The 27,346-nt window shown below is 37.7% G+C and overlaps 1 protein-coding gene across 1 annotated transcript; it reads left to right on the top strand.

The window, feature by feature from the left end:
• Positions 1–83: 83 nt before the first annotated feature.
• Positions 84–24,953, top strand: LOC117743297. Its single transcript, XM_034551186.1, has one exon. It carries the CDS (start codon positions 99–101, stop codon positions 24,360–24,362), a length of 24,264 nt encoding a protein of 8,087 aa, XP_034407077.1. The 5' UTR covers positions 84–98; the 3' UTR covers positions 24,363–24,953.
• The last annotated feature ends 2,393 nt before the right edge of the window (positions 24,954–27,346 follow it).

Below are 27,346 nucleotides of genomic sequence, written 5' to 3'. Positions count from 1 at the left end.
CTATTGGACTGGAAAAAAGAGAAGAACTCAAGCCAAATAAAGCAGAAGAAAAAAGTGCAAAGAGCATCAAGCTTTTAGAAAGAGAAGGTCTGATAAGAATGTCCAATGTGGTCATTGAAAAAGATGAAGTGACAGAAAATTGGAAGCCAAACTCAGTTAATAAATATGGAGATCTTGAAAAACTGAAGAAAGAAAAGACAGAGAATAAGAAAAATATCCATGACAATATGACCAAAGAAAAATTGGACTTGGAGCTGATGAAGTCTGAATTAAAGAATCAAATGAAATTATTAGAACGGGATGGACGAGAAATTAAAGAAAGAAAAGACAACCTTCAAATCACAACAACTCAGCTAAAATGGGAGAAAGAACATATTAGCAGCTTCGTTGATGAGATCAACAGAGAAAAAGGGCATACTAAAGAGCTGGCCCATCAGGTTAAGAAACAAAGAGACAAAGTTCAGAATGTGATGAACATGATTGCCTTGAAACAGAAACAACAACATCTCAAAGATGCAGACATAAAGAAACAAGCACAAGAACTGGAAACCAGTAATAACAGTGTACTGGCTGAAAGAGCGGAACTGGAACTTTGGAGGAAGGATCTCCATAACAAGAAAGACGAGGTTGAAGCTGCCATGAATGCCATCAGTGGAGAGAAAGAACAACTCAGTCAGATGAAGAGTAGTATTGACATGGACAGACACAGGTTGGACACTGAAAAAGACAAAATGGAAGAAAAAAGGTCCGAACTGAAAATAAGAGAAGATCAACTCGTGAATGAAATGAAATCAATTGAAACTCTGAGAGAAACACTTCAAGAGCTGACTAAAAGGATGATTGAAGACATGAAAAAGAAGATGGACAGATTACAACAAAACAATGAAGATGTAGTAATGCTGTGCTCTGTATTGGAACAAAAGCTTAGAGCTCCATATATACAGAAAGAAAACATGGCTTGTTACACTGAGCTGATAGAGAGAGAAAAGGAAAGTCTGATAAGTATACTATCAGACATGGACATCCAGAGAAAAGACATGGAAAACCAAAGGAAGCAGAAGTTTGATTTGGACAAACAAGATGTTAACACACTGAAGGCAGAGCTGAAGCAAGATAGAGATGATCTGGATAGAGAGATTGAGATGATGATTACAGAGAAACGGGACTTGGAGTTGATGAGGTCTGACATCCTGAAACAAAGAGACATATTAGAACAAGAGATACAAGATATGAAAGGGGCAAGCTTCAAACTGGAAATCACAAAGACTGAGTTACAAAAGAAGAAAGAACTTGCAGATAGTCAGCTTGATGAGATAAACAGAGAGAAAGGAAACATTAAAGATGTGACCCTTCAACTTCAGACAGAAAGAGACAAACTTCAGAACGACAGGAACATGATTACCTTCAAACAAAAAGAACAAGAACTCAAAGAAGATGAGTTCAAAAGACAAGCACAAGAACTGGAAACCAGTAATAACAGTGTACTGGCTGAAATAGCGGAACTGGAACTTTGGAGGAAGGATCTCCATAACAAGAAAGACGAGGTTGAAGCTGCCATGAATGCCATCAGTGGAGAGAAAGAACAACTCAGTCAGATGAAGAGTAGTATTGACATGGACAGACACAGGTTGGACACTGAAAAAGACAAAATGGAAGAAAAAAGGTCCGAACTGAAAATAAGAGAAGATCAACTCGTGAATGAAATGAAATCAATTGAAACTCTGAGAGAAACACTTCAAGAGCTGACTAAAAGGATGATTGAAGACATGAAAAAGAAGATGGACAGATTACAACAAAACAATGAAGATGTAGTAATGCTGTGCTCTGTATTGGAACAAAAGCTTAGAGCTTCATATATACAGAAAGAAAACATGGCTTGTTACACTGAGCTGATAGAGAGAGAAAAGGAAAGTCTGATAAGTATACTATCAGACATGGACATCCAGAGAAAAGACATGGAAAATCAATGGAAGCAGAAGTTTGATTTGGACAAACAAGATGTTAACACACTGAAGGCAGAGCTGAAGCAAGATAGAGATGATCTGGATAGAGAGATTGAGATGATGATTACAGAGAAACGGGACTTGGAGTTGATGAGGTCTGACATCCTGAAACAAAGAGACATATTAGAACAAGAGATACAAGATATGAAAGGGGCAAGCTTCAAACTGGAAATCACAAAGACTGAGTTACAAAAGAAGAAAGAACTTGCAGATAGTCAGCTTGATGAGATAAACAGAGAGAAAGGAAACATTAAAGATGTGACCCTTCAACTTCAGACAGAAAGAGACAAACTTCAGAACGACAGGAACATGATTACCTTCAAACAAAAAGAACAAGAACTCAAAGAAGATGAGTTCAAAAGACAAGCACAAGAACTGGAAACCAGTAATAACAGTGTACTGGCTGAAATAGCGGAACTGGAACTTTGGAGGAAGGATCTCCATAACAAGAAAGACGAGGTTGAAGCTGCCATGAATGCCATCAGTGGAGAGAAAGAACAACTCAGTCAGATGAAGAGTAGTATTGACATGGACAGACACAGGTTGGACACTGAAAAAGACAAAATGGAAGAAAAAAGGTCCGAACTGAAAATAAGAGAAGATCAACTCGTGAATGAAATGAAATCAATTGAAACTCTGAGAGAAACACTTCAAGAGCTGACTAAAAGGATGATTGAAGACATGAAAAAGAAGATGGACAGATTACAACAAAACAATGAAGATGTAGTAATGCTGTGCTCTGTATTGGAACAAAAGCTTAGAGCTTCATATATACAGAAAGAAAACATGGCTTGTTACACTGAGCTGATAGAGAGAGAAAAGGAAAGTCTGATAAGTATACTATCAGACATGGACATCCAGAGAAAAGACATGGAAAATCAATGGAAGCAGAAGTTTGATTTGGACAAACAAGATGTTAACACACTGAAGGCAGAGCTGAAGCAAGATAGAGATGATCTGGATAGAGAGATTGAGATGATGATTACAGAGAAACGGGACTTGGAGTTGATGAGGTCTGACATCCTGAAACAAAGAGACATATTAGAACAAGAGATACAAGATATGAAAGGGGCAAGCTTCAAACTGGAAATCACAAAGACTGAGTTACAAAAGAAGAAAGAACTTGCAGATAGTCAGCTTGATGAGATAAACAGAGAGAAAGGAAACATTAAAGATGTGACCCTTCAACTTCAGACAGAAAGAGACAAACTTCAGAACGACAGGAACATGATTACCTTCAAACAAAAAGAACAAGAACTCAAAGAAGATGAGTTCAAAAGACAAGCACAAGAACTGGAAACCAGTAATAACAGTGTACTGGCTGAAATAGCGGAACTGGAACTTTGGAGGAAGGATCTCCATAACAAGAAAGACGAGGTTGAAGCTGCCATGAATGCCATCAGTGGAGAGAAAGAACAACTCAGTCAGATGAAGAGTAGTATTGACATGGACAGACACAGGTTGGACACTGAAAAAGACAAAATGGAAGAAAAAAGGTCCGAACTGAAAATAAGAGAAGATCAACTCGTGAATGAAATGAAATCAATTGAAACTCTGAGAGAAACACTTCAAGAGCTGACTAAAAGGATGATTGAAGACATGAAAAAGAAGATGGACAGATTACAACAAAACAATGAAGATGTAGTAATGCTGTGCTCTGTATTGGAACAAAAGCTTAGAGCTCCATATATACAGAAAGAAAACATGGCTTGTTACACTGAGCTGATAGAGAGAGAAAAGGAAAGTCTGATAAGTATACTATCAGACATGGACATCCAGAGAAAAGACATGGAAAACCAAAGGAAGCAGAAGTTTGATTTGGACAAACAAGATGTTAACACACTGAAGGCAGAGCTGAAGCAAGATAGAGATGATCTGGATAGAGAGATTGAGATGATGATTACAGAGAAACGGGACTTGGAGTTGATGAGGTCTGACATCCTGAAACAAAGAGACATATTAGAACAAGAGATACAAGATATGAAACGTGAAAGCTTCAAACTGGAAATCACAAAGACTGAGTTACAAAAGAAGAAAGAACTTGCAGATAGTCAGCTTGATGAGATAAACAGAGAGAAAGGAAACATTAAAGATGTGACCCTTCAACTTCAGACAGAAAGAGACAAACTTCAGAACGACAGGAACATGATTACCTTCAAACAAAAAGAACAAGAACTCAAAGAAGATGAGTTCAAAAGACAAGCACAAGAACTGGAAACCAGTAATAACAGTGTACTGGCTGAAATAGCGGAACTGGAACTTTGGAGGAAGGATCTCCATAACAAGAAAGACGAGGTTGAAGCTGCCATGAATGCCATCAGTGGAGAGAAAGAACAACTCAGTCAGATGAAGAGTAGTATTGACATGGACAGACACAGGTTGGACACTGAAAAAGACAAAATGGAAGAAAAAAGGTCCGAACTGAAAATAAGAGAAGATCAACTCGTGAATGAAATGAAATCAATTGAAACTCTGAGAGAAACACTTCAAGAGCTGACTAAAAGGATGATTGAAGACATGAAAAAGAAGATGGACAGATTACAACAAAACAATGAAGATGTAGTAATGCTGTGCTCTGTATTGGAACAAAAGCTTAGAGCTCCATATATACAGAAAGAAAACATGGCTTGTTACACTGAGCTGATAGAGAGAGAAAAGGAAAGTCTGATAAGTATACTATCAGACATGGACATCCAGAGAAAAGACATGGAAAATCAATGGAAGCAGAAGTTTGATTTGGACAAACAAGATGTTAACACACTGAAGGCAGAGCTGAAGCAAGATAGAGATGATCTGGATAGAGAGATTGAGATGATGATTACAGAGAAACGGGACTTGGAGTTGATGAGGTCTGACATCCTGAAACAAAGAGACATATTAGAACAAGAGATACAAGATATGAAAGGGGCAAGCTTCAAACTGGAAATCACAAAGACTGAGTTACAAAAGAAGAAAGAACTTGCAGATAGTCAGCTTGATGAGATAAACAGAGAGAAAGGAAACATTAAAGATGTGACCCTTCAACTTCAGACAGAAAGAGACAAACTTCAGAACGACAGGAACATGATTACCTTCAAACAAAAAGAACAAGAACTCAAAGAAGATGAGTTCAAAAGACAAGCACAAGAACTGGAAACCAGTAATAACAGTGTACTGGCTGAAAGAGCGGAACTGGAACTTTGGAGGAAGGATCTCCATAACAAGAAAGACGAGGTTGAAGCTGCCATGAATGCCATCAGTGGAGAGAAAGAACAACTCAGTCAGATGAAGAGTAGTATTGACATGGACAGACACAGGTTGGACACTGAAAAAGACAAAATGGAAGAAAAAAGGTCCGAACTGAAAATAAGAGAAGATCAACTCGTGAATGAAATGAAATCAATTGAAACTCTGAGAGAAACACTTCAAGAGCTGACTAAAAGGATGATTGAAGACATGAAAAAGAAGATGGACAGATTACAACAAAACAATGAAGATGTAGTAATGCTGTGCTCTGTATTGGAACAAAAGCTTAGAGCTCCATATATACAGAAAGAAAACATGGCTTGTTACACTGAGCTGATAGAGAGAGAAAAGGAAAGTCTGATAAGTATACTATCAGACATGGACATCCAGAGAAAAGACATGGAAAACCAAAGGAAGCAGAAGTTTGATTTGGACAAACAAGATGTTAACACACTGAAGGCAGAGCTGAAGCAAGATAGAGATGATCTGGATAGAGAGATTGAGATGATGATTACAGAGAAACGGGACTTGGAGTTGATGAGGTCTGACATCCTGAAACAAAGAGACATATTAGAACAAGAGATACAAGATATGAAACGTGAAAGCTTCAAACTGGAAATCACAAAGACTGAGTTACAAAAGAAGAAAGAACTTGCAGATAGTCAGCTTGATGAGATAAACAGAGAGAAAGGAAACATTAAAGATGTGACCCTTCAACTTCAGACAGAAAGAGACAAACTTCAGAACGACAGGAACATGATTACCTTCAAACAAAAAGAACAAGAACTCAAAGAAGATGAGTTCAAAAGACAAGCACAAGAACTGGAAACCAGTAATAACAGTGTACTGGCTGAAAGAGCGGAACTGGAACTTTGGAGGAAGGATCTCCATAACAAGAAAGACGAGGTTGAAGCTGCCATGAATGCCATCAGTGGAGAGAAAGAACAACTCAGTCAGATGAAGAGTAGTATTGACATGGACAGACACAGGTTGGACACTGAAAAAGACAAAATGGAAGAAAAAAGGTCCGAACTGAAAATAAGAGAAGATCAACTCGTGAATGAAATGAAATCAATTGAAACTCTGAGAGAAACACTTCAAGAGCTGACTAAAAGGATGATTGAAGACATGAAAAAGAAGATGGACAGATTACAACAAAACAATGAAGATGTAGTAATGCTGTGCTCTGTATTGGAACAAAAGCTTAGAGCTCCATATATACAGAAAGAAAACATGGCTTGTTACACTGAGCTGATAGAGAGAGAAAAGGAAAGTCTGATAAGTATACTATCAGACATGGACATCCAGAGAAAAGACATGGAAAACCAAAGGAAGCAGAAGTTTGATTTGGACAAACAAGATGTTAACACACTGAAGGCAGAGCTGAAGCAAGATAGAGATGATCTGGATAGAGAGATTGAGATGATGATTACAGAGAAACGGGACTTGGAGTTGATGAGGTCTGACATCCTGAAACAAAGAGACATATTAGAACAAGAGATACAAGATATGAAACGGGAAAGCTTCAAACTGGAAATCACAAAGACTGAGTTACAAAAGAAGAAAGAACTTGCAGTTAGTCAGCTTGATGAGATAAACAGAGAGAAAGGAAACATTAAAGATGTGACCCCTCAACTTCAGACAGAAAGAGACAAACTTCAGAACGACAGGAACATGATTACCTTCAAACAAAAAGAACAAGAACTCAAAGAAGATGAGTTCAAAAGACAAGCACAAGAACTGGAAACCAGTAATAACAGTGTACTGGCTGAAAGAGCGGAACTGGAACTTTGGAGGAAGGATCTCCATAACAAGAAAGACGAGGTTGAAGCTGCCATGAATGCCATCAGTGGAGAGAAAGAACAACTCAGTCAGATGAAGAGTAGTATTGACATGGACAGACACAGGTTGGACACTGAAAAAGACAAAATGGAAGAAAAAAGGTCCGAACTGAAAATAAGAGAAGATCAACTCGTGAATGAAATGAAATCAATTGAAACTCTGAGAGAAACACTTCAAGAGCTGACTAAAAGGATGATTGAAGACATGAAAAAGAAGATGGACAGATTACAACAAAACAATGAAGATGTAGTAATGCTGTGCTCTGTATTGGAACAAAAGCTTAGAGCTCCATATATACAGAAAGAAAACATGGCTTGTTACACTGAGCTGATAGAGAGAGAAAAGGAAAGTCTGATAAGTATACTATCAGACATGGACATCCAGAGAAAAGACATGGAAAATCAATGGAAGCAGAAGTTTGATTTGGACAAACAAGATGTTAACACACTGAAGGCAGAGCTGAAGCAAGATAGAGATGATCTGGATAGAGAGATTGAGACGATGATTACAGAGAAACGGGACTTGGAGTTGATGAGGTCTGACATCCTGAAACAAAGAGACGTATTAGAACAAGAGATACAAGATATGAAACGGGAAAGCTTCAAACTGGAAATCACAAAGACTGAGTTACAAAAGAAGAAAGAACTTGCAGATAGTCAGCTTGATGAGATAAACAGAGAGAAAGGAAACATTAAAGATGTGACCCTTCAACTTCAGACAGAAAGAGACAAACTTCAGAACGACAGGAACATGATTACCTTCAAACAAAAAGAACAAGAACTCAAAGAAGATGAGTTCAAAAGACAAGCACAAGAACTGGAAACCAGTAATAACAGTGTACTGGCTGAAAGAGCGGAACTGGAACTTTGGAGGAAGGATCTCCATAACAAGAAAGACGAGGTTGAAGCTGCCATGAATGCCATCAGTGGAGAGAAAGAACAACTCAGTCAGATGAAGAGTAGTATTGACATGGACAGACACAGGTTGGACACTGAAAAAGACAAAATGGAAGAAAAAAGGTCCGAACTGAAAATAAGAGAAGATCAACTCGTGAATGAAATGAAATCAATTGAAACTCTGAGAGAAACACTTCAAGAGCTGACTAAAAGGATGATTGAAGACATGAAAAAGAAGATGGACAGATTACAACAAAACAATGAAGATGTAGTAATGCTGTGCTCTGTATTGGAACAAAAGCTTAGAGCTCCATATATACAGAAAGAAAACGTGGCTTGTTACACTGAGCTGATAGAGAGAGAAAAGGAATGTCTGATAAGTATACTATCAGACATGGACATCCAGAGAAAAGACATGGAAAATCAATGGAATCAGAAGTTTGATTTGGACAAACAAGATGTTAACACACTGAAGGCAGAGCTGAAGCAAGATAGAGATGATCTGGATGGAGAGATTTTGATGATGATTACAGAGAAACGGGACTTGGAGTTGATGAGGTCTGACATCCTGAAACAAAGAGACATATTAGAACAAGAGATGCAAGATATGAAACGGGAAAGCTTCAAACTGGAAATCACAAAGACTGAGTTACAAAAGAAGAAAGAACTTGCAGATAGTCAGCTTGATGAGATAAACAGAGAGAAAGGAAACATTAAAGATGTGACCCTTCAACTTCAGACAGAAAGAGACAAACTTCAGAACGACAGGAACATGATTACCTTCAAACAAAAAGAACAAGAACTCAAAGAAGATGAGTTCAAAAGACAAGCACAAGAACTGGAAACCAGTAATAACAGTGTACTGGCTGAAATAGCGGAACTGGAACTTTGGAGGAAGGATCTCCATAACAAGAAAGACGAGGTTGAAGCTGCCATGAATGCCATCAGTGGAGAGAAAGAACAACTCAGTCAGATGAAGAGTAGTATTGACATGGACAGACACAGGTTGGACACTGAAAAAGACAAAATGGAAGAAAAAAGGTCCGAACTGAAAATAAGAGAAGATCAACTCGTGAATGAAATGAAATCAATTGAAACTCTGAGAGAAACACTTCAAGAACTGACTAAAAGGATGATTGAAGACATGAAAAAGAAGATGGACAGATTACAACAAAACAATGAAGATGTAGTAATGCTGTGCTCTGTATTGGAACAAAAGCTTAGAGCTCCATATATACAGAAAGAAAACATGGCTTGTTACACTGAGCTGATAGAGAGAGAAAAGGAAAGTCTGATAAGTATACTATCAGACATGGACATCCAGAGAAAAGACATGGAAAACCAAAGGAAGCAGAAGTTTGATTTGGACAAACAAGATGTTAACACACTGAAGGCAGAGCTGAAGCAAGATAGAGATGATCTGGATAGAGAGATTGAGATGATGATTACAGAGAAACGGGACTTGGAGTTGATGAGGTCTGACATCCTGAAACAAAGAGACATATTAGAACAAGAGATACAAGATATGAAAGGGGCAAGCTTCAAACTGGAAATCACAAAGACTGAGTTACAAAAGAAGAAAGAACTTGCAGATAGTCAGCTTGATGAGATAAACAGAGAGAAAGGAAACATTAAAGATGTGACCCTTCAACTTCAGACAGAAAGAGACAAACTTCAGAACGACAGGAACATGATTACCTTCAAACAAAAAGAACAAGAACTCAAAGAAGATGAGTTCGAAAGACAAGCACAAGAACTGGAAACCAGTAATAACAGTGTACTGGCTGAAAGAGCGGAACTGGAACTTTGGAGGAAGGATCTCCATAACAAGAAAGACGAGGTTGAAGCTGCCATGAATGCCATCAGTGGAGAGAAAGAACAACTCAGTCAGATGAAGAGTAGTATTGACATGGACAGACACAGGTTGGACACTGAAAAAGACAAAATGGAAGAAAAAAGGTCCGAACTGAAAATAAGAGAAGATCAACTCGTGAATGAAATGAAATCAATTGAAACTCTGAGAGAAACACTTCAAGAGCTGACTAAAAGGATGATTGAAGACATGAAAAAGAAGATGGACAGATTACAACAAAACAATGAAGATGTAGTAATGCTGTGCTCTGTATTGGAACAAAAGCTTAGAGCTCCATATATACAGAAAGAAAACGTGGCTTGTTACACTGAGCTGATAGAGAGAGAAAAGGAATGTCTGATAAGTATACTATCAGACATGGACATCCAGAGAAAAGACATGGAAAATCAATGGAATCAGAAGTTTGATTTGGACAAACAAGATGTTAACACACTGAAGGCAGAGCTGAAGCAAGATAGAGATGATCTGGATGGAGAGATTTTGATGATGATTACAGAGAAACGGGACTTGGAGTTGATGAGGTCTGACATCCTGAAACAAAGAGACGTATTAGAACAAGAGATGCAAGATATGAAACGGGAAAGCTTCAAACTGGAAATCACAAAGACTGAGTTACAAAAGAAGAAAGAACTTGCAGATAGTCAGCTTGATGAGATAAACAGAGAGAAAGGAAACATTAAAGATGTGACCCTTCAACTTCAGACAGAAAGAGACAAACTTCAGAACGACAGGAACATGATTACCTTCAAACAAAAAGAACAAGAACTCAAAGAAGATGAGTTCAAAAGACAAGCACAAGAACTGGAAACCAGTAATAACAGTGTACTGGCTGAAAGAGCGGAACTGGAACTTTGGAGGAAGGATCTCCATAACAAGAAAGACGAGGTTGAAGCTGCCATGAATGCCATCAGTGGAGAGAAAGAACAACTCAGTCAGATGAAGAGTAGTATTGACATGGACAGACACAGGTTGGACACTGAAAAAGACAAAATGGAAGAAAAAAGGTCCGAACTGAAAATAAGAGAAGATCAACTCGTGAATGAAATGAAATCAATTGAAACTCTGAGAGAAACACTTCAAGAGCTGACTAAAAGGATGATTGAAGACATGAAAAAAAAGATGGACAGATTACAACAAAACAATGAAGATGTAGTAATGCTGTGCTCTGTATTGGAACAAAAGCTTAGAGCTCCATATATACAGAAAGAAAACATGGCTTGTTACACTGAGCTGATAGAGAGAGAAAAGGAAAGTCTGATAAGTATACTATCAGACATGGACATCCAGAGAAAAGACATGGAAAACCAAAGGAAGCAGAAGTTTGATTTGGACAAACAAGATGTTAACACACTGAAGGCAGAGCTGAAGCAAGATAGAGATGATCTGGATAGAGAGATTGAGACGATGATTACAGAGAAACGGGACTTGGAGTTGATGAGGTCTGACATCCTGAAACAAAGAGACGTATTAGAACAAGAGATACAAGATATGAAACGGGAAAGCTTCAAACTGGAAATCACAAAGACTGAGTTACAAAAGAAGAAAGAACTTGCAGATAGTCAGCTTGATGAGATAAACAGAGAGAAAGGAAACATTAAAGATGTGACCCTTCAACTTCAGACAGAAAGAGACAAACTTCAGAACGACAGGAACATGATTACCTTCAAACAAAAAGAACAAGAACTCAAAGAAGATGAGTTCAAAAGACAAGCACAAGAACTGGAAACCAGTAATAACAGTGTACTGGCTGAAAGAGCGGAACTGGAACTTTGGAGGAAGGATCTCCATAACAAGAAAGACGAGGTTGAAGCTGCCATGAATGCCATCAGTGGAGAGAAAGAACAACTCAGTCAGATGAAGAGTAGTATTGACATGGACAGACACAGGTTGGACACTGAAAAAGACAAAATGGAAGAAAAAAGGTCCGAACTGAAAATAAGAGAAGATCAACTCGTGAATGAAATGAAATCAATTGAAACTCTGAGAGAAACACTTCAAGAGCTGACTAAAAGGATGATTGAAGACATGAAAAAGAAGATGGACAGATTACAACAAAACAATGAAGATGTAGTAATGCTGTGCTCTGTATTGGAACAAAAGCTTAGAGCTCCATATATACAGAAAGAAAACATGGCTTGTTACACTGAGCTGATAGAGAGAGAAAAGGAAAGTCTGATAAGTATACTATCAGACATGGATATCCAGAGAAAAGACATGGAAAACCAAAGGAAGCAGAAGTTTGATTTGGACAAACAAGATGTTAACACACTGAAGGCAGAGCTGAAGCAAGATAGAGATGATCTGGATAGAGAGATTGAGATGATGATTACAGAGAAACGGGACTTGGAGTTGATGAGGTCTGACATCCTGAAACAAAGAGACATATTAGAACAAGAGATACAAGATATGAAACGGGAAAGCTTCAAACTGGAAATCACAAAGACTGAGTTACAAAAGAAGAAAGAACTTGCAGATAGTCAGCTTGATGAGATAAACAGAGAGAAAGGAAACATTAAAGATGTGACCCTTCAACTTCAGACAGAAAGAGACAAACTTCAGAACGACAGGAACATGATTACCTTCAAACAAAAAGAACAAGAACTCAAAGAAGATGAGTTCGAAAGACAAGCACAAGAACTGGAAACCAGTAATAACAGTGTACTGGCTGAAAGAGCGGAACTGGAACTTTGGAGGAAGGATCTCCATAACAAGAAAGACGAGGTTGAAGCTGCCATGAATGCCATCAGTGGAGAGAAAGAACAACTCAGTCAGATGAAGAGTAGTATTGACATGGACAGACACCGTTTGGACACTGAAAAAGACAAAATGGAAGAAAAAAGGTCCGAACTGAAAATAAGAGAAGATCAACTCGTGAATGAAATGAAATCAATTGAAACTCTGAGAGAAACACTTCAAGAGCTGACTAAAAGGATGATTGAAGACATGAAAAAGAAGATGGACAGATTACAACAAAACAATGAAGATGTAGTAATGCTGTGCTCTGTATTGGAACAAAAGCTTAGAGCTCCATATATACAGAAAGAAAACATGGCTTGTTACACTGAGCTGATAGAGAGAGAAAAGGAAAGTCTGATAAGTATACTATCAGACATGGACATCCAGAGAAAAGACATGGAAAATCAATGGAAGCAGAAGTTTGATTTGGACAAACAAGATGTTAACACACTGAAGGCAGAGCTGAAGCAAGATAGAGATGATCTGGATAGAGAGATTGAGATGATGATTACAGAGAAACGGGACTTGGAGTTGATGAGGTCTGACATCCTGAAACAAAGAGACATATTAGAACAAGAGATACAAGATATGAAAGGGGCAAGCTTCAAACTGGAAATCACAAAGACTGAGTTACAAAAGAAGAAAGAACTTGCAGATAGTCAGCTTGATGAGATAAACAGAGAGAAAGGAAACATTAAAGATGTGACCCTTCAACTTCAGACAGAAAGAGACAAACTTCAGAACGACAGGAACATGATTACCTTCAAACAAAAAGAACAAGAACTCAAAGAAGATGAGTTCAAAAGACAAGCACAAGAACTGGAAACCAGTAATAACAGTGTACTGGCTGAAAGAGCAGAACTGGACCTTTGGAGGAAGGATCTCCATAACAAGAAAGACGAGGTTGAAGCTGCCATGAATGCCATCAGTGGAGAGAAAGAACAACTCAGTCAGATGAAGAGTAGTATTGACATGGACAGACACAGGTTGGACACTGAAAAAGACAAAATGGAAGAAAAAAGGTCCGAACTGAAAATAAGAGAAGATCAACTTGTGAATGAAATGAAATCAATTGAAACTCTGAGAGAAACACTTCAAGAGCTGACTAAAAGGATGATTGAAGACATGAAAAAGAAGATGGACAGATTACAACAAAACAATGAAGATGTAGTAATGCTGTGCTCTGTATTGGAACAAAAGCTTAGAGCTCCATATATACAGAAAGAAAACATGGCTTGTTACACTGAGCTGATAGAGAGAGAAAAGGAAAGTCTGATAAGTATACTAGCAGACATGGACATCCAGAGAAAAGACATGGAAAATCAATGGAAGCAGAAGTTTGATTTGGACAAACAAGATGTTAACACACTGAAGGCAGAGCTGAAGCAAGATAGAGATGATCTGGATAGAGAGATTGAGACGATGATTACAGAGAAACGGGACTTGGAGTTGATAATGTCTGACATCCTGAAACAAAGAGACGTATTAGAACAAGAGATACAAGATATGAAACGGGCAAGCTTCAAACTGGAAATCACAAAGACTGAGTTACAAAAGAAGAAAGAACTTGCAGATAGTCAGCTTGATGAGATAAACAGAGAGAAAGGAAACATTAAAGATGTGACCCTTCAACTTCAGACAGAAAGAGACAAACTTCAGAACGACAGGAACATGATTACCTTCAAACAAAAAGAACAAGAACTCAAAGAAGATGAGTTCAAAAGACAAGCACAAGAACTGGAAACCAGTAATAACAGTGTACTGGCTGAAAGAGCGGAACTGGAACTTTGGAGGAAGGATCTCCATAACAAGAAAGACGAGGTTGAAGCTGCCATGAATGCCATCAGTGGAGAGAAAGAACAACTCAGTCAGATGAAGAGTAGTATTGACATGGACAGACACAGGTTGGACACTGAAAAAGACAAAATGGAAGAAAAAAGGTCCGAACTGAAAATAAGAGAAGATCAACTCGTGAATGAAATGAAATCAATTGAAACTCTGAGAGAAACACTTCAAGAGCTGACTAAAAGGATGATTGAAGACATGAAAAAGAAGATGGACAGATTACAACAAAACAATGAAGATGTAGTAATGCTGTGCTCTGTATTGGAACAAAAGCTTAGAGCTCCATATATACAGAAAGAAAACATGGCTTGTTACACTGAGCTGATAGAGAGAGAAAAGGAAAGTCTGATAAGTATACTATCAGACATGGACATCCAGAGAAAAGACATGGAAAATCAATGGAAGCAGAAGTTTGATTTGGACAAACAAGATGTTAACACACTGAAGGCAGAGCTGAAGCAAGATAGAGATGATCTGGATAGTGAGATTGAGACGATGATTACAGAGAAACGGGACTTGGAGTTGATGAGGTCTGACATCCTGAAACAAAGAGACGTATTAGAACAAGAGATACAAGATATGAAACGGGAAAGCTTCAAACTGGAAATCACAAAGACTGAGTTACAAAAGAAGAAAGAACTTGCAGATAGTCAGCTTGATGAGATAAACAGAGAGAAAGGAAACATTAAAGATGTGACCCTTCAACTTCAGACAGAAAGAGACAAACTTCAGAACGACAGGAACATGATTACCTTCAAACAAAAAGAACAAGAACTCAAAGAAGATGAGTTCAAAAGACAAGCACAAGAACTGGAAACCAGTAATAACAGTGTACTGGCTGAAAGAGCGGAACTGGACCTTTGGAGGAAGGATCTCCATAACAAGAAAGACGAGGTTGAAGCTGCCATGAATGCCATCAGTGGAGAGAAAGAACAACTCAGTCAGATGAAGAGTAGTATTGACATGGACAGACACAGGTTGGACACTGAAAAAGACAAAATGGAAGAAAAAAGGTCCGAACTGAAAATAAGAGAAGATCAACTCGTGAATGAAATGAAATCAATTGAAACTCTGAGAGAAACACTTCAAGAGCTGACTAAAAGGATGATTGAAGACATGAAAAAGAAGATGGACAGATTACAACAAAACAATGAAGATGTAGTAATGCTGTGCTCTGTATTGGAACAAAAGCTTAGAGCTTCATATATACAGAAAGAAAACATGGCTTGTTACACTGAGCTGATAGAGAGAGAAAAGGAAAGTCTGATAAGTATACTATCAGACATGGACATCCAGAGAAAAGACATGGAAAACCAAAGGAAGCAGAAGTTTGATTTGGACAAACAAGATGTTAACACACTGAAGGCAGAGCTGAAGCAAGATAGAGATGATCTGGATAGAGAGATTGAGATGATGATTACAGAGAAACGGGACTTGGAGTTGATGAGGTCTGACATCCTGAAACAAAGAGACATATTAGAACAAGAGATACAAGATATGAAACGGGAAAGCTTCAAACTGGAAATCACAAAGACTGAGTTACAAAAGAAGAAAGAACTTGCAGATAGTCAGCTTGATGAGATAAACAGAGAGAAAGGAAACATTAAAGATGTGACCCTTCAACTTCAGACAGAAAGAGACAAACTTCAGAACGACAGGAACATGATTACCTTCAAACAAAAAGAACAAGAACTCAAAGAAGATGAGTTCGAAAGACAAGCACAAGAACTGGAAACCAGTAATAACAGTGTACTGGCTGAAAGAGCGGAACTGGAACTTTGGAGGAAGGATCTCCATAACAAGAAAGACGAGGTTGAAGCTGCCATGAATGCCATCAGTGGAGAGAAAGAACAACTCAGTCAGATGAAGAGTAGTATTGACATGGACAGACACAGGTTGGACACTGAAAAAGACAAAATGGAAGAAAAAAGGTCCGAACTGAAAATAAGAGAAGATCAACTCGTGAATGAAATGAAATCAATTGAAACTCTGAGAGAAACACTTCAAGAGCTGACTAAAAGGATGATTGAAGACATGAAAAAGAAGATGGACAGATTACAACTAAACAATGAAGATGTAGTAATGCTGTGCTCTGTATTGGATCAAAAGCTTAGAGCTCCATATATACAGAAAGAAAACATGGCTTGTTACACTGAGCTGATAGAGAGAGAAAAGGAAAGTCTGATAAGTATACTATCAGACATGGACATCCAGAGAAAAGACATGGAAAATCAATGGAAGCAGAAGTTTGATTTGGACAAACAAGATGTTAACACACTGAAGGCAGAGCTGAAGCAAGATAGAGATGATCTGGATAGAGAGATTGAGACGATGATTACAGAGAAACGGGACTTGGAGTTGATAATGTCTGACATCCTGAAACAAAGAGACGTATTAGAACAAGAGATACAAGATATGAAACGGGAAAGCTTCAAACTGGAAATCACAAAGACTGAGTTACAAAAGAAGAAAGAACTTGCAGATAGTCAGCTTGATGAGATAAACAGAGAGAAAGGAAACATTAAAGATGTGACCCTTCAACTTCAGACAGAAAGAGACAAACTTCAGAACGACAGGAACATGATTACCTTCAAACAAAAAGAACAAGAACTCAAAGAAGATGAGTTCAAAAGACAAGCACAAGAACTGGAAACCAGTAATAACAGTGTACTGGCTGAAAGAGCAGAACTGGACCTTTGGAGGAAGGATCTCCATAACAAGAAAGACGAGGTTGAAGCTGCCATGAATGCCATCAGTGGAGAGAAAGAACAACTCAGTCAGATGAAGAGTAGTATTGACATGGACAGACACAGGTTGGACACTGAAAAAGACAAAATGGAAGAAAAAAGGTCCGAACTGAAAATACGAGAAGATCAACTTGTGAATGAAATGAAATCAATTGAAACTCTGAGAGAAACACTTCAAGAGCTGACTAAAAGGATGATTGAAGACATGAAAAAGAAGATGGACAGATTACAACAAAACAATGAAGATGTAGTAATGCTGTGCTCTGTATTGGAACAAAAGCTTAGAGCTCCATATATACAGAAAGAAAACATGGCTTGTTACACTGAGCTGATAGAGAGAGAAAAGGAAAGTCTGATAAGTATACTATCAGACATGGACATCCAGAGAAAAGACATGGAAAATCAATGGAAGCAGAAGTTTGATTTGGACAAACAAGATGTTAACACACTGAAGGCAGAGCTGAAGCAAGATAGAGATGATCTGGATAGAGAGATTGAGACGATGATTACAGAGAAACGGGACTTGGAGTTGATAATGTCTGACATCCTGAAACAAAGAGACGTATTAGAACAAGAGATACAAGATATGAAACGGGAAAGCTTCAAACTGGAAATCACAAAGACTGAGTTACAAAAGAAGAAAGAACTTGCAGATAGTCAGCTTGATGAGATAAACAGAGAGAAAGGAAACATTAAAGATGTGACCCTTCAACTTCAGACAGAAAGAGACAAACTTCAGAACGACAGGAACATGATTACCTTCAAACAAAAAGAACAAGAACTCAAAGAAGATGAGTTCAAAAGACAAGCACAAGAACTGGAAACCAGTAATAACAGTGTACTGGCTGAAAGAGCGGAACTGGAACTTTGGAGGAAGGATCTCCATAACAAGAAAGACGAGGTTGAAGCTGCCATGAATGCCATCAGTGGAGAGAAAGAACAACTCAGTCAGATGAAGAGTAGTATTGACATGGACAGACACAGGTTGGACACTGAAAAAGACAAAATGGAAGAAAAAAGGTCCGAACTGAAAATAAGAGAAGATCAACTCGTGAATGAAATGAAATCAATTGAAACTCTGAGAGAAACACTTCAAGAGCTGACTAAAAGGATGATTGAAGACATGAAAAAGAAGATGGACAGATTACAACAAAACAATGAAGATGTAGTAATGCTGTGCTCTGTATTGGAACAAAAGCTTGGAGCTCCATATATACAGATAGAAAACATGGCTTGTTACACTGAGCTGATAGAGAGAGAAAAGGAAAGTCTGATAAGTATACTATCAGACATGGACATCCAGAGAAAAGACATGGAAAATCAATGGAAGCAGAAGTTTGATTTGGACAAACAAGATGTTAACACACTGAAGGCAGAGCTGAAGCAAGATAGAGATGATCTGGATAGTGAGATTGAGACGATGATTACAGAGAAACGGGACTTGGAGTTGATGAGGTCTGACATCCTGAAACAAAGAGACGTATTAGAACAAGAGATACAAGATATGAAACGGGAAAGCTTCAAACTGGAAATCACAAAGACTGAGTTACAAAAGAAGAAAGAACTTGCAGATAGTCAGCTTGATGAGATAAACAGAGAGAAAGGAAACATTAAAGATGTGACCCTTCAACTTCAGACAGAAAGAGACAAACTTCAGAACGACAGGAACATGATTACCTTCAAACAAAAAGAACAAGAACTCAAAGAAGATGAGTTCAAAAGACAAGCACAAGAACTGGAAACCAGTAATAACAGTGTACTGGCTGAAAGAGCAGAACTGGACCTTTGGAGGAAGGATCTCCATAACAAGAAAGACGAGGTTGAAGCTGCCATGAATGCCATCAGTGGAGAGAAAGAACAACTCAGTCAGATGAAGAGTAGTATTGACATGGACAGACACAGGTTGGACACTGAAAAAGACAAAATGGAAGAAAAAAGGTCCGAACTGAAAATAAGAGAAGATCAACTCGTGAATGAAATGAAATCAATTGAAACTCTGAGAGAAACACTTCAAGAGCTGACTAAAAGGATGATTGAAGACATGAAAAAGAAGATGGACAGATTACAACAAAACAATGAAGATGTAGTAATGCTGTGCTCTGTATTGGATCAAAAGCTTAGAGCTCCATATATACAGAAAGAAAACATGGCTTGTTACACTGAGCTGATAGAGAGAGAAAAGGAAAGTCTGATAAGTATACTATCAGACATGGACATCCAGAGAAAAGACATGGAAAATCAATGGAAGCAGAAGTTTGATTTGGACAAACAAGATGTTAACACACTGAAGGCAGAGCTGAAGCAAGATAGAGATGATCTGGATAGAGAGATTGAGATGATGATTACAGAGAAACGGGACTTGGAGTTGATGAGGTCTGACATCCTGAAACAAAGAGACATATTAGAACAAGAGATACAAGATATGAAAGGGGCAAGCTTCAAACTGGAAATCACAAAGACTGAGTTACAAAAGAAGAAAGAACTTGCAGATAGTCAGCTTGATGAGATAAACAGAGAGAAAGGAAACATTAAAGATGTGACCCTTCAACTTCAGACAGAAAGAGACAAACTTCAGAACGACAGGAACATGATTACCTTCAAACAAAAAGAACAAGAACTCAAAGAAGATGAGTTCAAAAGACAAGCACAAGAACTGGAAACCAGTAATAACAGTGTACTGGCTGAAAGAGCAGAACTGGACCTTTGGAGGAAGGATCTCCATAACAAGAAAGACGAGGTTGAAGCTGCCATGAATGCCATCAGTGGAGAGAAAGAACAACTCAGTCAGATGAAGAGTAGTATTGACATGGACAGACACAGGTTGGACACTGAAAAAGACAAAATGGAAGAAAAAAGGTCCGAACTGAAAATAAGAGAAGATCAACTTGTGAATGAAATGAAATCAATTGAAACTCTGAGAGAAACACTTCAAGAGCTGACTAAAAGGATGATTGAAGACATGAAAAAGAAGATGGACAGATTACAACAAAACAATGAAGATGTAGTAATGCTGTGCTCTGTATTGGAACAAAAGCTTAGAGCTCCATATATACAGAAAGAAAACATGGCTTGTTACACTGAGCTGATAGAGAGAGAAAAGGAAAGTCTGATAAGTATACTATCAGACATGGACATCCAGAGAAAAGACATGGAAAATCAATGGAAGCAGAAGTTTGATTTGGACAAACAAGATGTTAACACACTGAAGGCAGAGCTGAAGCAAGATAGAGATGATCTGGATAGAGAGATTGAGACGATGATTACAGAGAAACGGGACTTGGAGTTGATAATGTCTGACATCCTGAAACAAAGAGACGTATTAGAACAAGAGATACAAGATATGAAACGGGAAAGCTTCAAACTGGAAATCACAAAGACTGAGTTACAAAAGAAGAAAGAACTTGCAGATAGTCAGCTTGATGAGATAAACAGAGAGAAAGGAAACATTAAAGATGTGACCCTTCAACTTCAGACAGAAAGAGACAAACTTCAGAACGACAGGAACATGATTACCTTCAAACAAAAAGAACAAGAACTCAAAGAAGATGAGTTCAAAAGACAAGCACAAGAACTGGAAACCAGTAATAACAGTGTACTGGCTGAAAGAGCGGAACTGGAACTTTGGAGGAAGGATCTCCATAACAAGAAAGACGAGGTTGAAGCTGCCATGAATGCCATCAGTGGAGAGAAAGAACAACTCAGTCAGATGAAGAGTAGTATTGACATGGACAGACACAGGTTGGACACTGAAAAAGACAAAATGGAAGAAAAAAGGTCCGAACTGAAAATAAGAGAAGATCAACTCGTGAATGAAATGAAATCAATTGAAACTCTGAGAGAAACACTTCAAGAGCTGACTAAAAGGATGATTGAAGACATGAAAAAGAAGATGGACAGATTACAACAAAACAATGAAGATGTAGTAATGCTGTGCTCTGTATTGGAACAAAAGCTTGGAGCTCCATATATACAGATAGAAAACATGGCTTGTTACACTGAGCTGATAGAGAGAGAAAAGGAAAGTCTGATAAGTATACTATCAGACATGGACATCCAGAGAAAAGACATGGAAAATCAATGGAAGCAGAAGTTTGATTTGGACAAACAAGATGTTAACACACTGAAGGCAGAGCTGAAGCAAGATAGAGATGATCTGGATAGTGAGATTGAGACGATGATTACAGAGAAACGGGACTTGGAGTTGATGAGGTCTGACATCCTGAAACAAAGAGACGTATTAGAACAAGAGATACAAGATATGAAACGGGAAAGCTTCAAACTGGAAATCACAAAGACTGAGTTACAAAAGAAGAAAGAACTTGCAGATAGTCAGCTTGATGAGATAAACAGAGAGAAAGGAAACATTAAAGATGTGACCCTTCAACTTCAGACAGAAAGAGACAAACTTCAGAACGACAGGAACATGATTACCTTCAAACAAAAAGAACAAGAACTCAAAGAAGATGAGTTCAAAAGACAAGCACAAGAACTGGAAACCAGTAATAACAGTGTACTGGCTGAAAGAGCAGAACTGGACCTTTGGAGGAAGGATCTCCATAACAAGAAAGACGAGGTTGAAGCTGCCATGAATGCCATCAGTGGAGAGAAAGAACAACTCAGTCAGATGAAGAGTAGTATTGACATGGACAGACACAGGTTGGACACTGAAAAAGACAAAATGGAAGAAAAAAGGTCCGAACTGAAAATAAGAGAAGATCAACTCGTGAATGAAATGAAATCAATTGAAACTCTGAGAGAAACACTTCAAGAGCTGACTAAAAGGATGATTGAAGACATGAAAAAGAAGATGGACAGATTACAACAAAACAATGAAGATGTAGTAATGCTGTGCTCTGTATTGGATCAAAAGCTTAGAGCTCCATATATACAGAAAGAAAACATGGCTTGTTACACTGAGCTGATAGAGAGAGAAAAGGAAAGTCTGATAAGTATACTATCAGACATGGACATCCAGAGAAAAGACATGGAAAATCAATGGAAGCAGAAGTTTGATTTGGACAAACAAGATGTTAACACACTGAAGGCAGAGCTGAAGCAAGATAGAGATGATCTGGATAGAGAGATTGAGATGATGATTACAGAGAAACGGGACTCTGAGTTGATGAGGTCTGACATCCTGAAACAAAGAGACATATTAGAACAAGAGATACAAGATATGAAAGGGGAAAGCTTCAAACTGGAAATCACAAAGACTGAGTTACAAAAGAAGAAAGAACTTGCAGATAGTCAGCTTGATGAGATAAACAGAGAGAAAGGAAACATTAAAGATGTGACCCTTCAACTTCAGACAGAAAGAGACAAACTTCAGAACGACAGGGACATGATTACCTTCAAACAAAAAGAACAAGAACTCAAAGAAGATGAGTTCAAAAGACAAGCACAAGAACTGGAAACCAGTAATAACAGTGTACTGGCTGAAAGAGCGGAACTGGAACTTTGGAGGAAGGATTTCCATAACAAGAAAGACGAGGTTGAAGCTGCCATGAATGCCATCAGTGGAGAGAAAGAACAACTCAGTCAGATGAAGAGTAGTATTGACATGGACAGACACAGGTTGGACACTGAAAAAGACAAAATGGAAGAAAAAAGGTCCGAACTGAAAATAAGAGAAGATCAACTCGTGAATGAATTGAAATCAATTGAAACTCTGAGAGAAACACTTCAAGAACTGACTAAAAGGATGATTGAAGACATGAAAAAGAAGATGGACAGATTACAACAAAACAATGAAGATGTAGTAATGCTGTGCTCTGTATTGGAACAAAAGCTTAGAGCTCCATATATACAGAAAGAAAACATGGCTTGTTACACTGAGCTGATAGAGAGAGAAAAGGAAAGTCTGATAAGTATACTATCAGACATGGACATCCAGAGAAAAGACATGGAAAATCAATGGAAGCAGAAGTTTGATTTGGACAAACAAGATGTTAACACACTGAAGGCAGAGCTGAAGCAAGATAGAGATGATCTGGATAGAGAGCTTGAGATGATGTATACAGAGAAACGGGACTTGGAGATGATGAGGTCTGACATCCTGAAACAAAGAGACATATTAGAACAAGAGATACAAGATATGAAAGGGGAAAGCTTCAAACTGGAAATCACAAAGACTGAGTTACAAAAGAAGAAAGAACTTGCAGATAGTCAGCTTGATGAGATAAACAGAGAGAAAGGAAACATTAAAGATGTGACCCTTCAACTTCAGACAGAAAGAGACAAACTTCAGAACGACAGGAACATGACTACCTTCAAACAAAAAGAACAAGAACTCAAAGAAGATGAGTTCAAAAGACAAGCACAAGAACTGGAAACCAGTAATAACAGTGTACTGGCTGAAAGAGCGGAACTGGAACTTTGGAGGAAGGATCTCCATAACAAGAAAGACGAGGTTGAAGCTGCCATGAATGCCATCAGTGGAGAGAAAGAACAACTCAGTCAGATGAAGAGTAGTATTGACATGGACAGACTTAGGTTGGACACTGAAAAAGACAAAATGGAAGGAAAAAGGCCTGAACTTCAACCTGAGCTCTCCAGGTTCATGCACTCCATGCGAGATCTAAAACTCAAAATAAATCAGCTTAATCAAAGGAGACATGACTTCACCAAGAATATGGATAGATCAGGCCAGAAAAATTGCGATATTCTTCATTTAGACCGTATACAGAAACAGAAGAAACAAATGGTGACAGTGAAGTTTGACAAGGAAGTACAAACTGAGATTGTAAAAGAATGTCTTCAGGAGAAAGATGTTGAGATACAGTTTTTGAATACACTTCTAGAATTCATCTGTGAAAAGGCTGTTCTTAAGTTTGTTGTTGCAATCCAGACTGAAAAAGTGGAACATCAGTGGAAGTTAGAGGAAAATACACATCATTTTGGAATTAAAGGTAAAAACTTGAAAACCAAGAGAGAAGGTCTGCTGATGGTAACCGAGTCTGAAGAAAAAAATGAACAGAAACCCAAATGTGCAACAACGTTGGAGTCAGTTTCAGATCAAGATGATTTTAAAGACTTCAAAATCTCAAATAGAGATTGTTTGCGAAAGATGTGGAAGGACACACAAATTGAACGGAAAGAGATTGATCAGATGAAGCGCATGAGTCATGAGTTGAGAAACCACCTCGAGAAAAGATTAAAGGTGATCACTCACCTTGTTAAGATTGTCACAGAATGAAAAGGAACCATTGGAGAAGAAACTGAAAAAGGACTAAGTAAGGGAAAAAAAATACACAGAGCTCCAACAATTTGAGGATCAGTGAGATTGAGAAACTCTGTGTCAAGGACACTGACAACTATTGCCAACGCTAATCAAACTTTCCAGGTTGATATAATCAAAGGGAATGCAACAGTGTTGGTAACTGAACATGCTTTGAAGAAACTGAGGCAGCTCCAGAGACATCCAGTGGACTTCTTTGTCAGCTCCAGCATTACTGCTATCAATGCTGCTGCCACTGCTGTGCATGCTGCATGCCAGTCTTCCAAGACAAATGAGAGACAGGTCACTGTCATGATCAATTGGAATGTTCCTGAAATACATTTGAAACACATTATTTCAATTTCTTTTAAATAGTAAAATGTGTATCACAGGGCTGCACGGTGGCTAGCACTGTCGCCTCACAGCAAGAGGGCCCCTGGTTCGGAATGTGAGTATGACTGGTTGTCTGTCTCTATATGTGCCCTGAGGTGGACTGGCGACTGGTCCAGGGTCTAACCCGCCTTTGCCCAATGTCAGCTGGGATTGGCTCCAGCGCCTGTGACCCTAAAACTGTAAGAAACACTGTAAGAAACACAGTGCAGTGTAGATCATGTCATGAATTCTATTTAATTCCAATCAATTACATTTATTTTGTATAGCCCAAAATCACAATTCACAATTTTGCCAGATGGCTTTACACTATGTACATATACTCTGTCCCAGAGGAACAGGAAAAACTTCCCAAAAAAAACCTTTGACTGGGAGAAAAAGGGAAGAAACCTTCAGGAGAGCAACAGATGTCATGTGTACAGAATGAACAACATAACTGTTACAACACATTCAAAGTTGTAGACATGATGAAAAAGTTACAACTACCAAAAATAACAGCAGCAGTGGATGAAAATAAAAGCAGTAATGGTATTGGCAATAGTAATAGTAACTAATACAAATAATTGTAGCAGTAGGTGTCAGGCAAGACCAGGGTCCAGGTATAACCACGATTCGTACAAAAGAAGATGAGGAGAAAGGAACTCAGTGTATTCTAAGATTTCCCCCAGCACTAGGCCTATTGCGGCATCAAAGAGGAAAGTCTTAAGTCTACTCTTAAATGTGGTGAAAGTGGGAGCTGGTTCCATAGACGAGGAGCTTGATAACTGAAGGCTCCCATCCTACTTTTTAAGACTCTAAGGAACCACAAGTAGCCCTGCATTTAGTAAGCGTAGCTCTCTAGTAGGGTTAAGGGGTGATAGTGCGTCCAATTAAGGCTTCGTAGTTGAGAAGGATTTTACAAATCACAAACTGTTGAAGTCCCTTCCCTGTGACAGGAGACTGCGGTCCATCAGGGCCAAGACCTTTCTGCTGCAATCGGGTACAAAGCCAGGGACCCCCACTGACTAACTCGTACCATTTTGTTCCAACATTAATAATAACTGCACGCTAAGAAGCATTAGTTAAGTATGAGTAAATGAGTAAACACATGATTTATTATTTATAAAGCATTGTTCCAACATTAAAACTAACTAGTATGCAATTCCCCGTTGTTATGAATGTGTGATTCTTGATTAATAAGCGTATCTATTATGTATCATGATTGTGTGAATATATATATATATATATAAACTTTATATATATATATATACAGTATATAATATATATATAATATAAACAAAACATTATATATACATATAATATAAACATTATATATATATATATAAACTATATATATATGTATATATAACATTATATATAAACATTATACATATAAAAATGATATATAAACATATATATCAACATATATATAAACATAATATATAAACATTAATATATAAAGATATATATTTTTAAACATTATACATATATATAAACATTATATATAAAAATTATATATATACATTATATATATATATAATATAAACTAATTATATATATATATATAAAAACATTATATATATAAACATTATACATAAACATATGTAAACATTATATATATATAAAAACATTATATATATAAACATTATATATATACATTATATATATATAATATAAACATATAATATATAAACTTTATGTATATATAATTATATATATATATATAATATAAACATTGAATATAATATAAAGTATTATATTTATTTATACTATAAACATTATATATACATATATAATATAAACACATATATATATATATATATAAATATTATGTATTATATAAACATATATATAATTATATATATATAAACATATATACATTTTTTTAAAACCTTTATTTAACCAGGTGAGTCCCATTGAGATTAAAAATCTCTTTTTCGAGGGTGACCTGGCCAAGACAGTTAAGAGACAGTGACATAACCAAATTAATTTAAGAAACATTGACATTTTTGGGAACCTGCCTCCATTTCTTTCATTTAAAAATTTTAAAACCAGTAAGTGATATCAGATCTTTGAGTTTTAACTCATTCTGCAACATATTCCATGATGAGGGTGCAGAGTACACAAATGCGTTTTTCCTCGTTTCTGTTCTGGTTTTTGGGATAGTGAGCATCAGGAAGTCCTGAGAACCCAAGGAGTATTGTCCCACACTTTTCTTCCTGATGAGGACACACAGGTAGTTTGGCAGCAGACCAAGGATTGCCTTATAAATGAAGGTGTACCAATGACAGCGCCTCCGGGTTGCCAAAGCAGGCCATCCTACCCGTGAGTATAACTCACAGTGGTGAGTCAGAGCTTTGCAGTTGGTAATGAACCGCAGTGAAGCATGGTAAGCCGTGTCCACCATATGAAGGCAGTTAGCAGAGGCACGGATGTAAAGAAGATCACCATAGTCCAACACAGGTAAAAAAGTAGCAGCAACTAATCACTTTTTTACATTAGTTGAAAAGCACATCTTATTTTGAAAATAAAAACCCAGTTTTAACCTCAACTTTTTCACCAGCTAGTGCACATGTGGCTTAAAAGTGAGGGAG

The sequence above is a fragment of the Cyclopterus lumpus genome, chromosome 14 (genome assembly GCF_009769545.1).
Source record: "Cyclopterus lumpus isolate fCycLum1 chromosome 14, fCycLum1.pri, whole genome shotgun sequence".
In the NCBI taxonomy this organism is placed as follows: Eukaryota; Metazoa; Chordata; class Actinopteri; order Perciformes; family Cyclopteridae; genus Cyclopterus; species Cyclopterus lumpus.
Note: the sequence above shows the minus strand (reverse complement) of the source record. Positions and strands in the feature narration are given on the sequence as shown.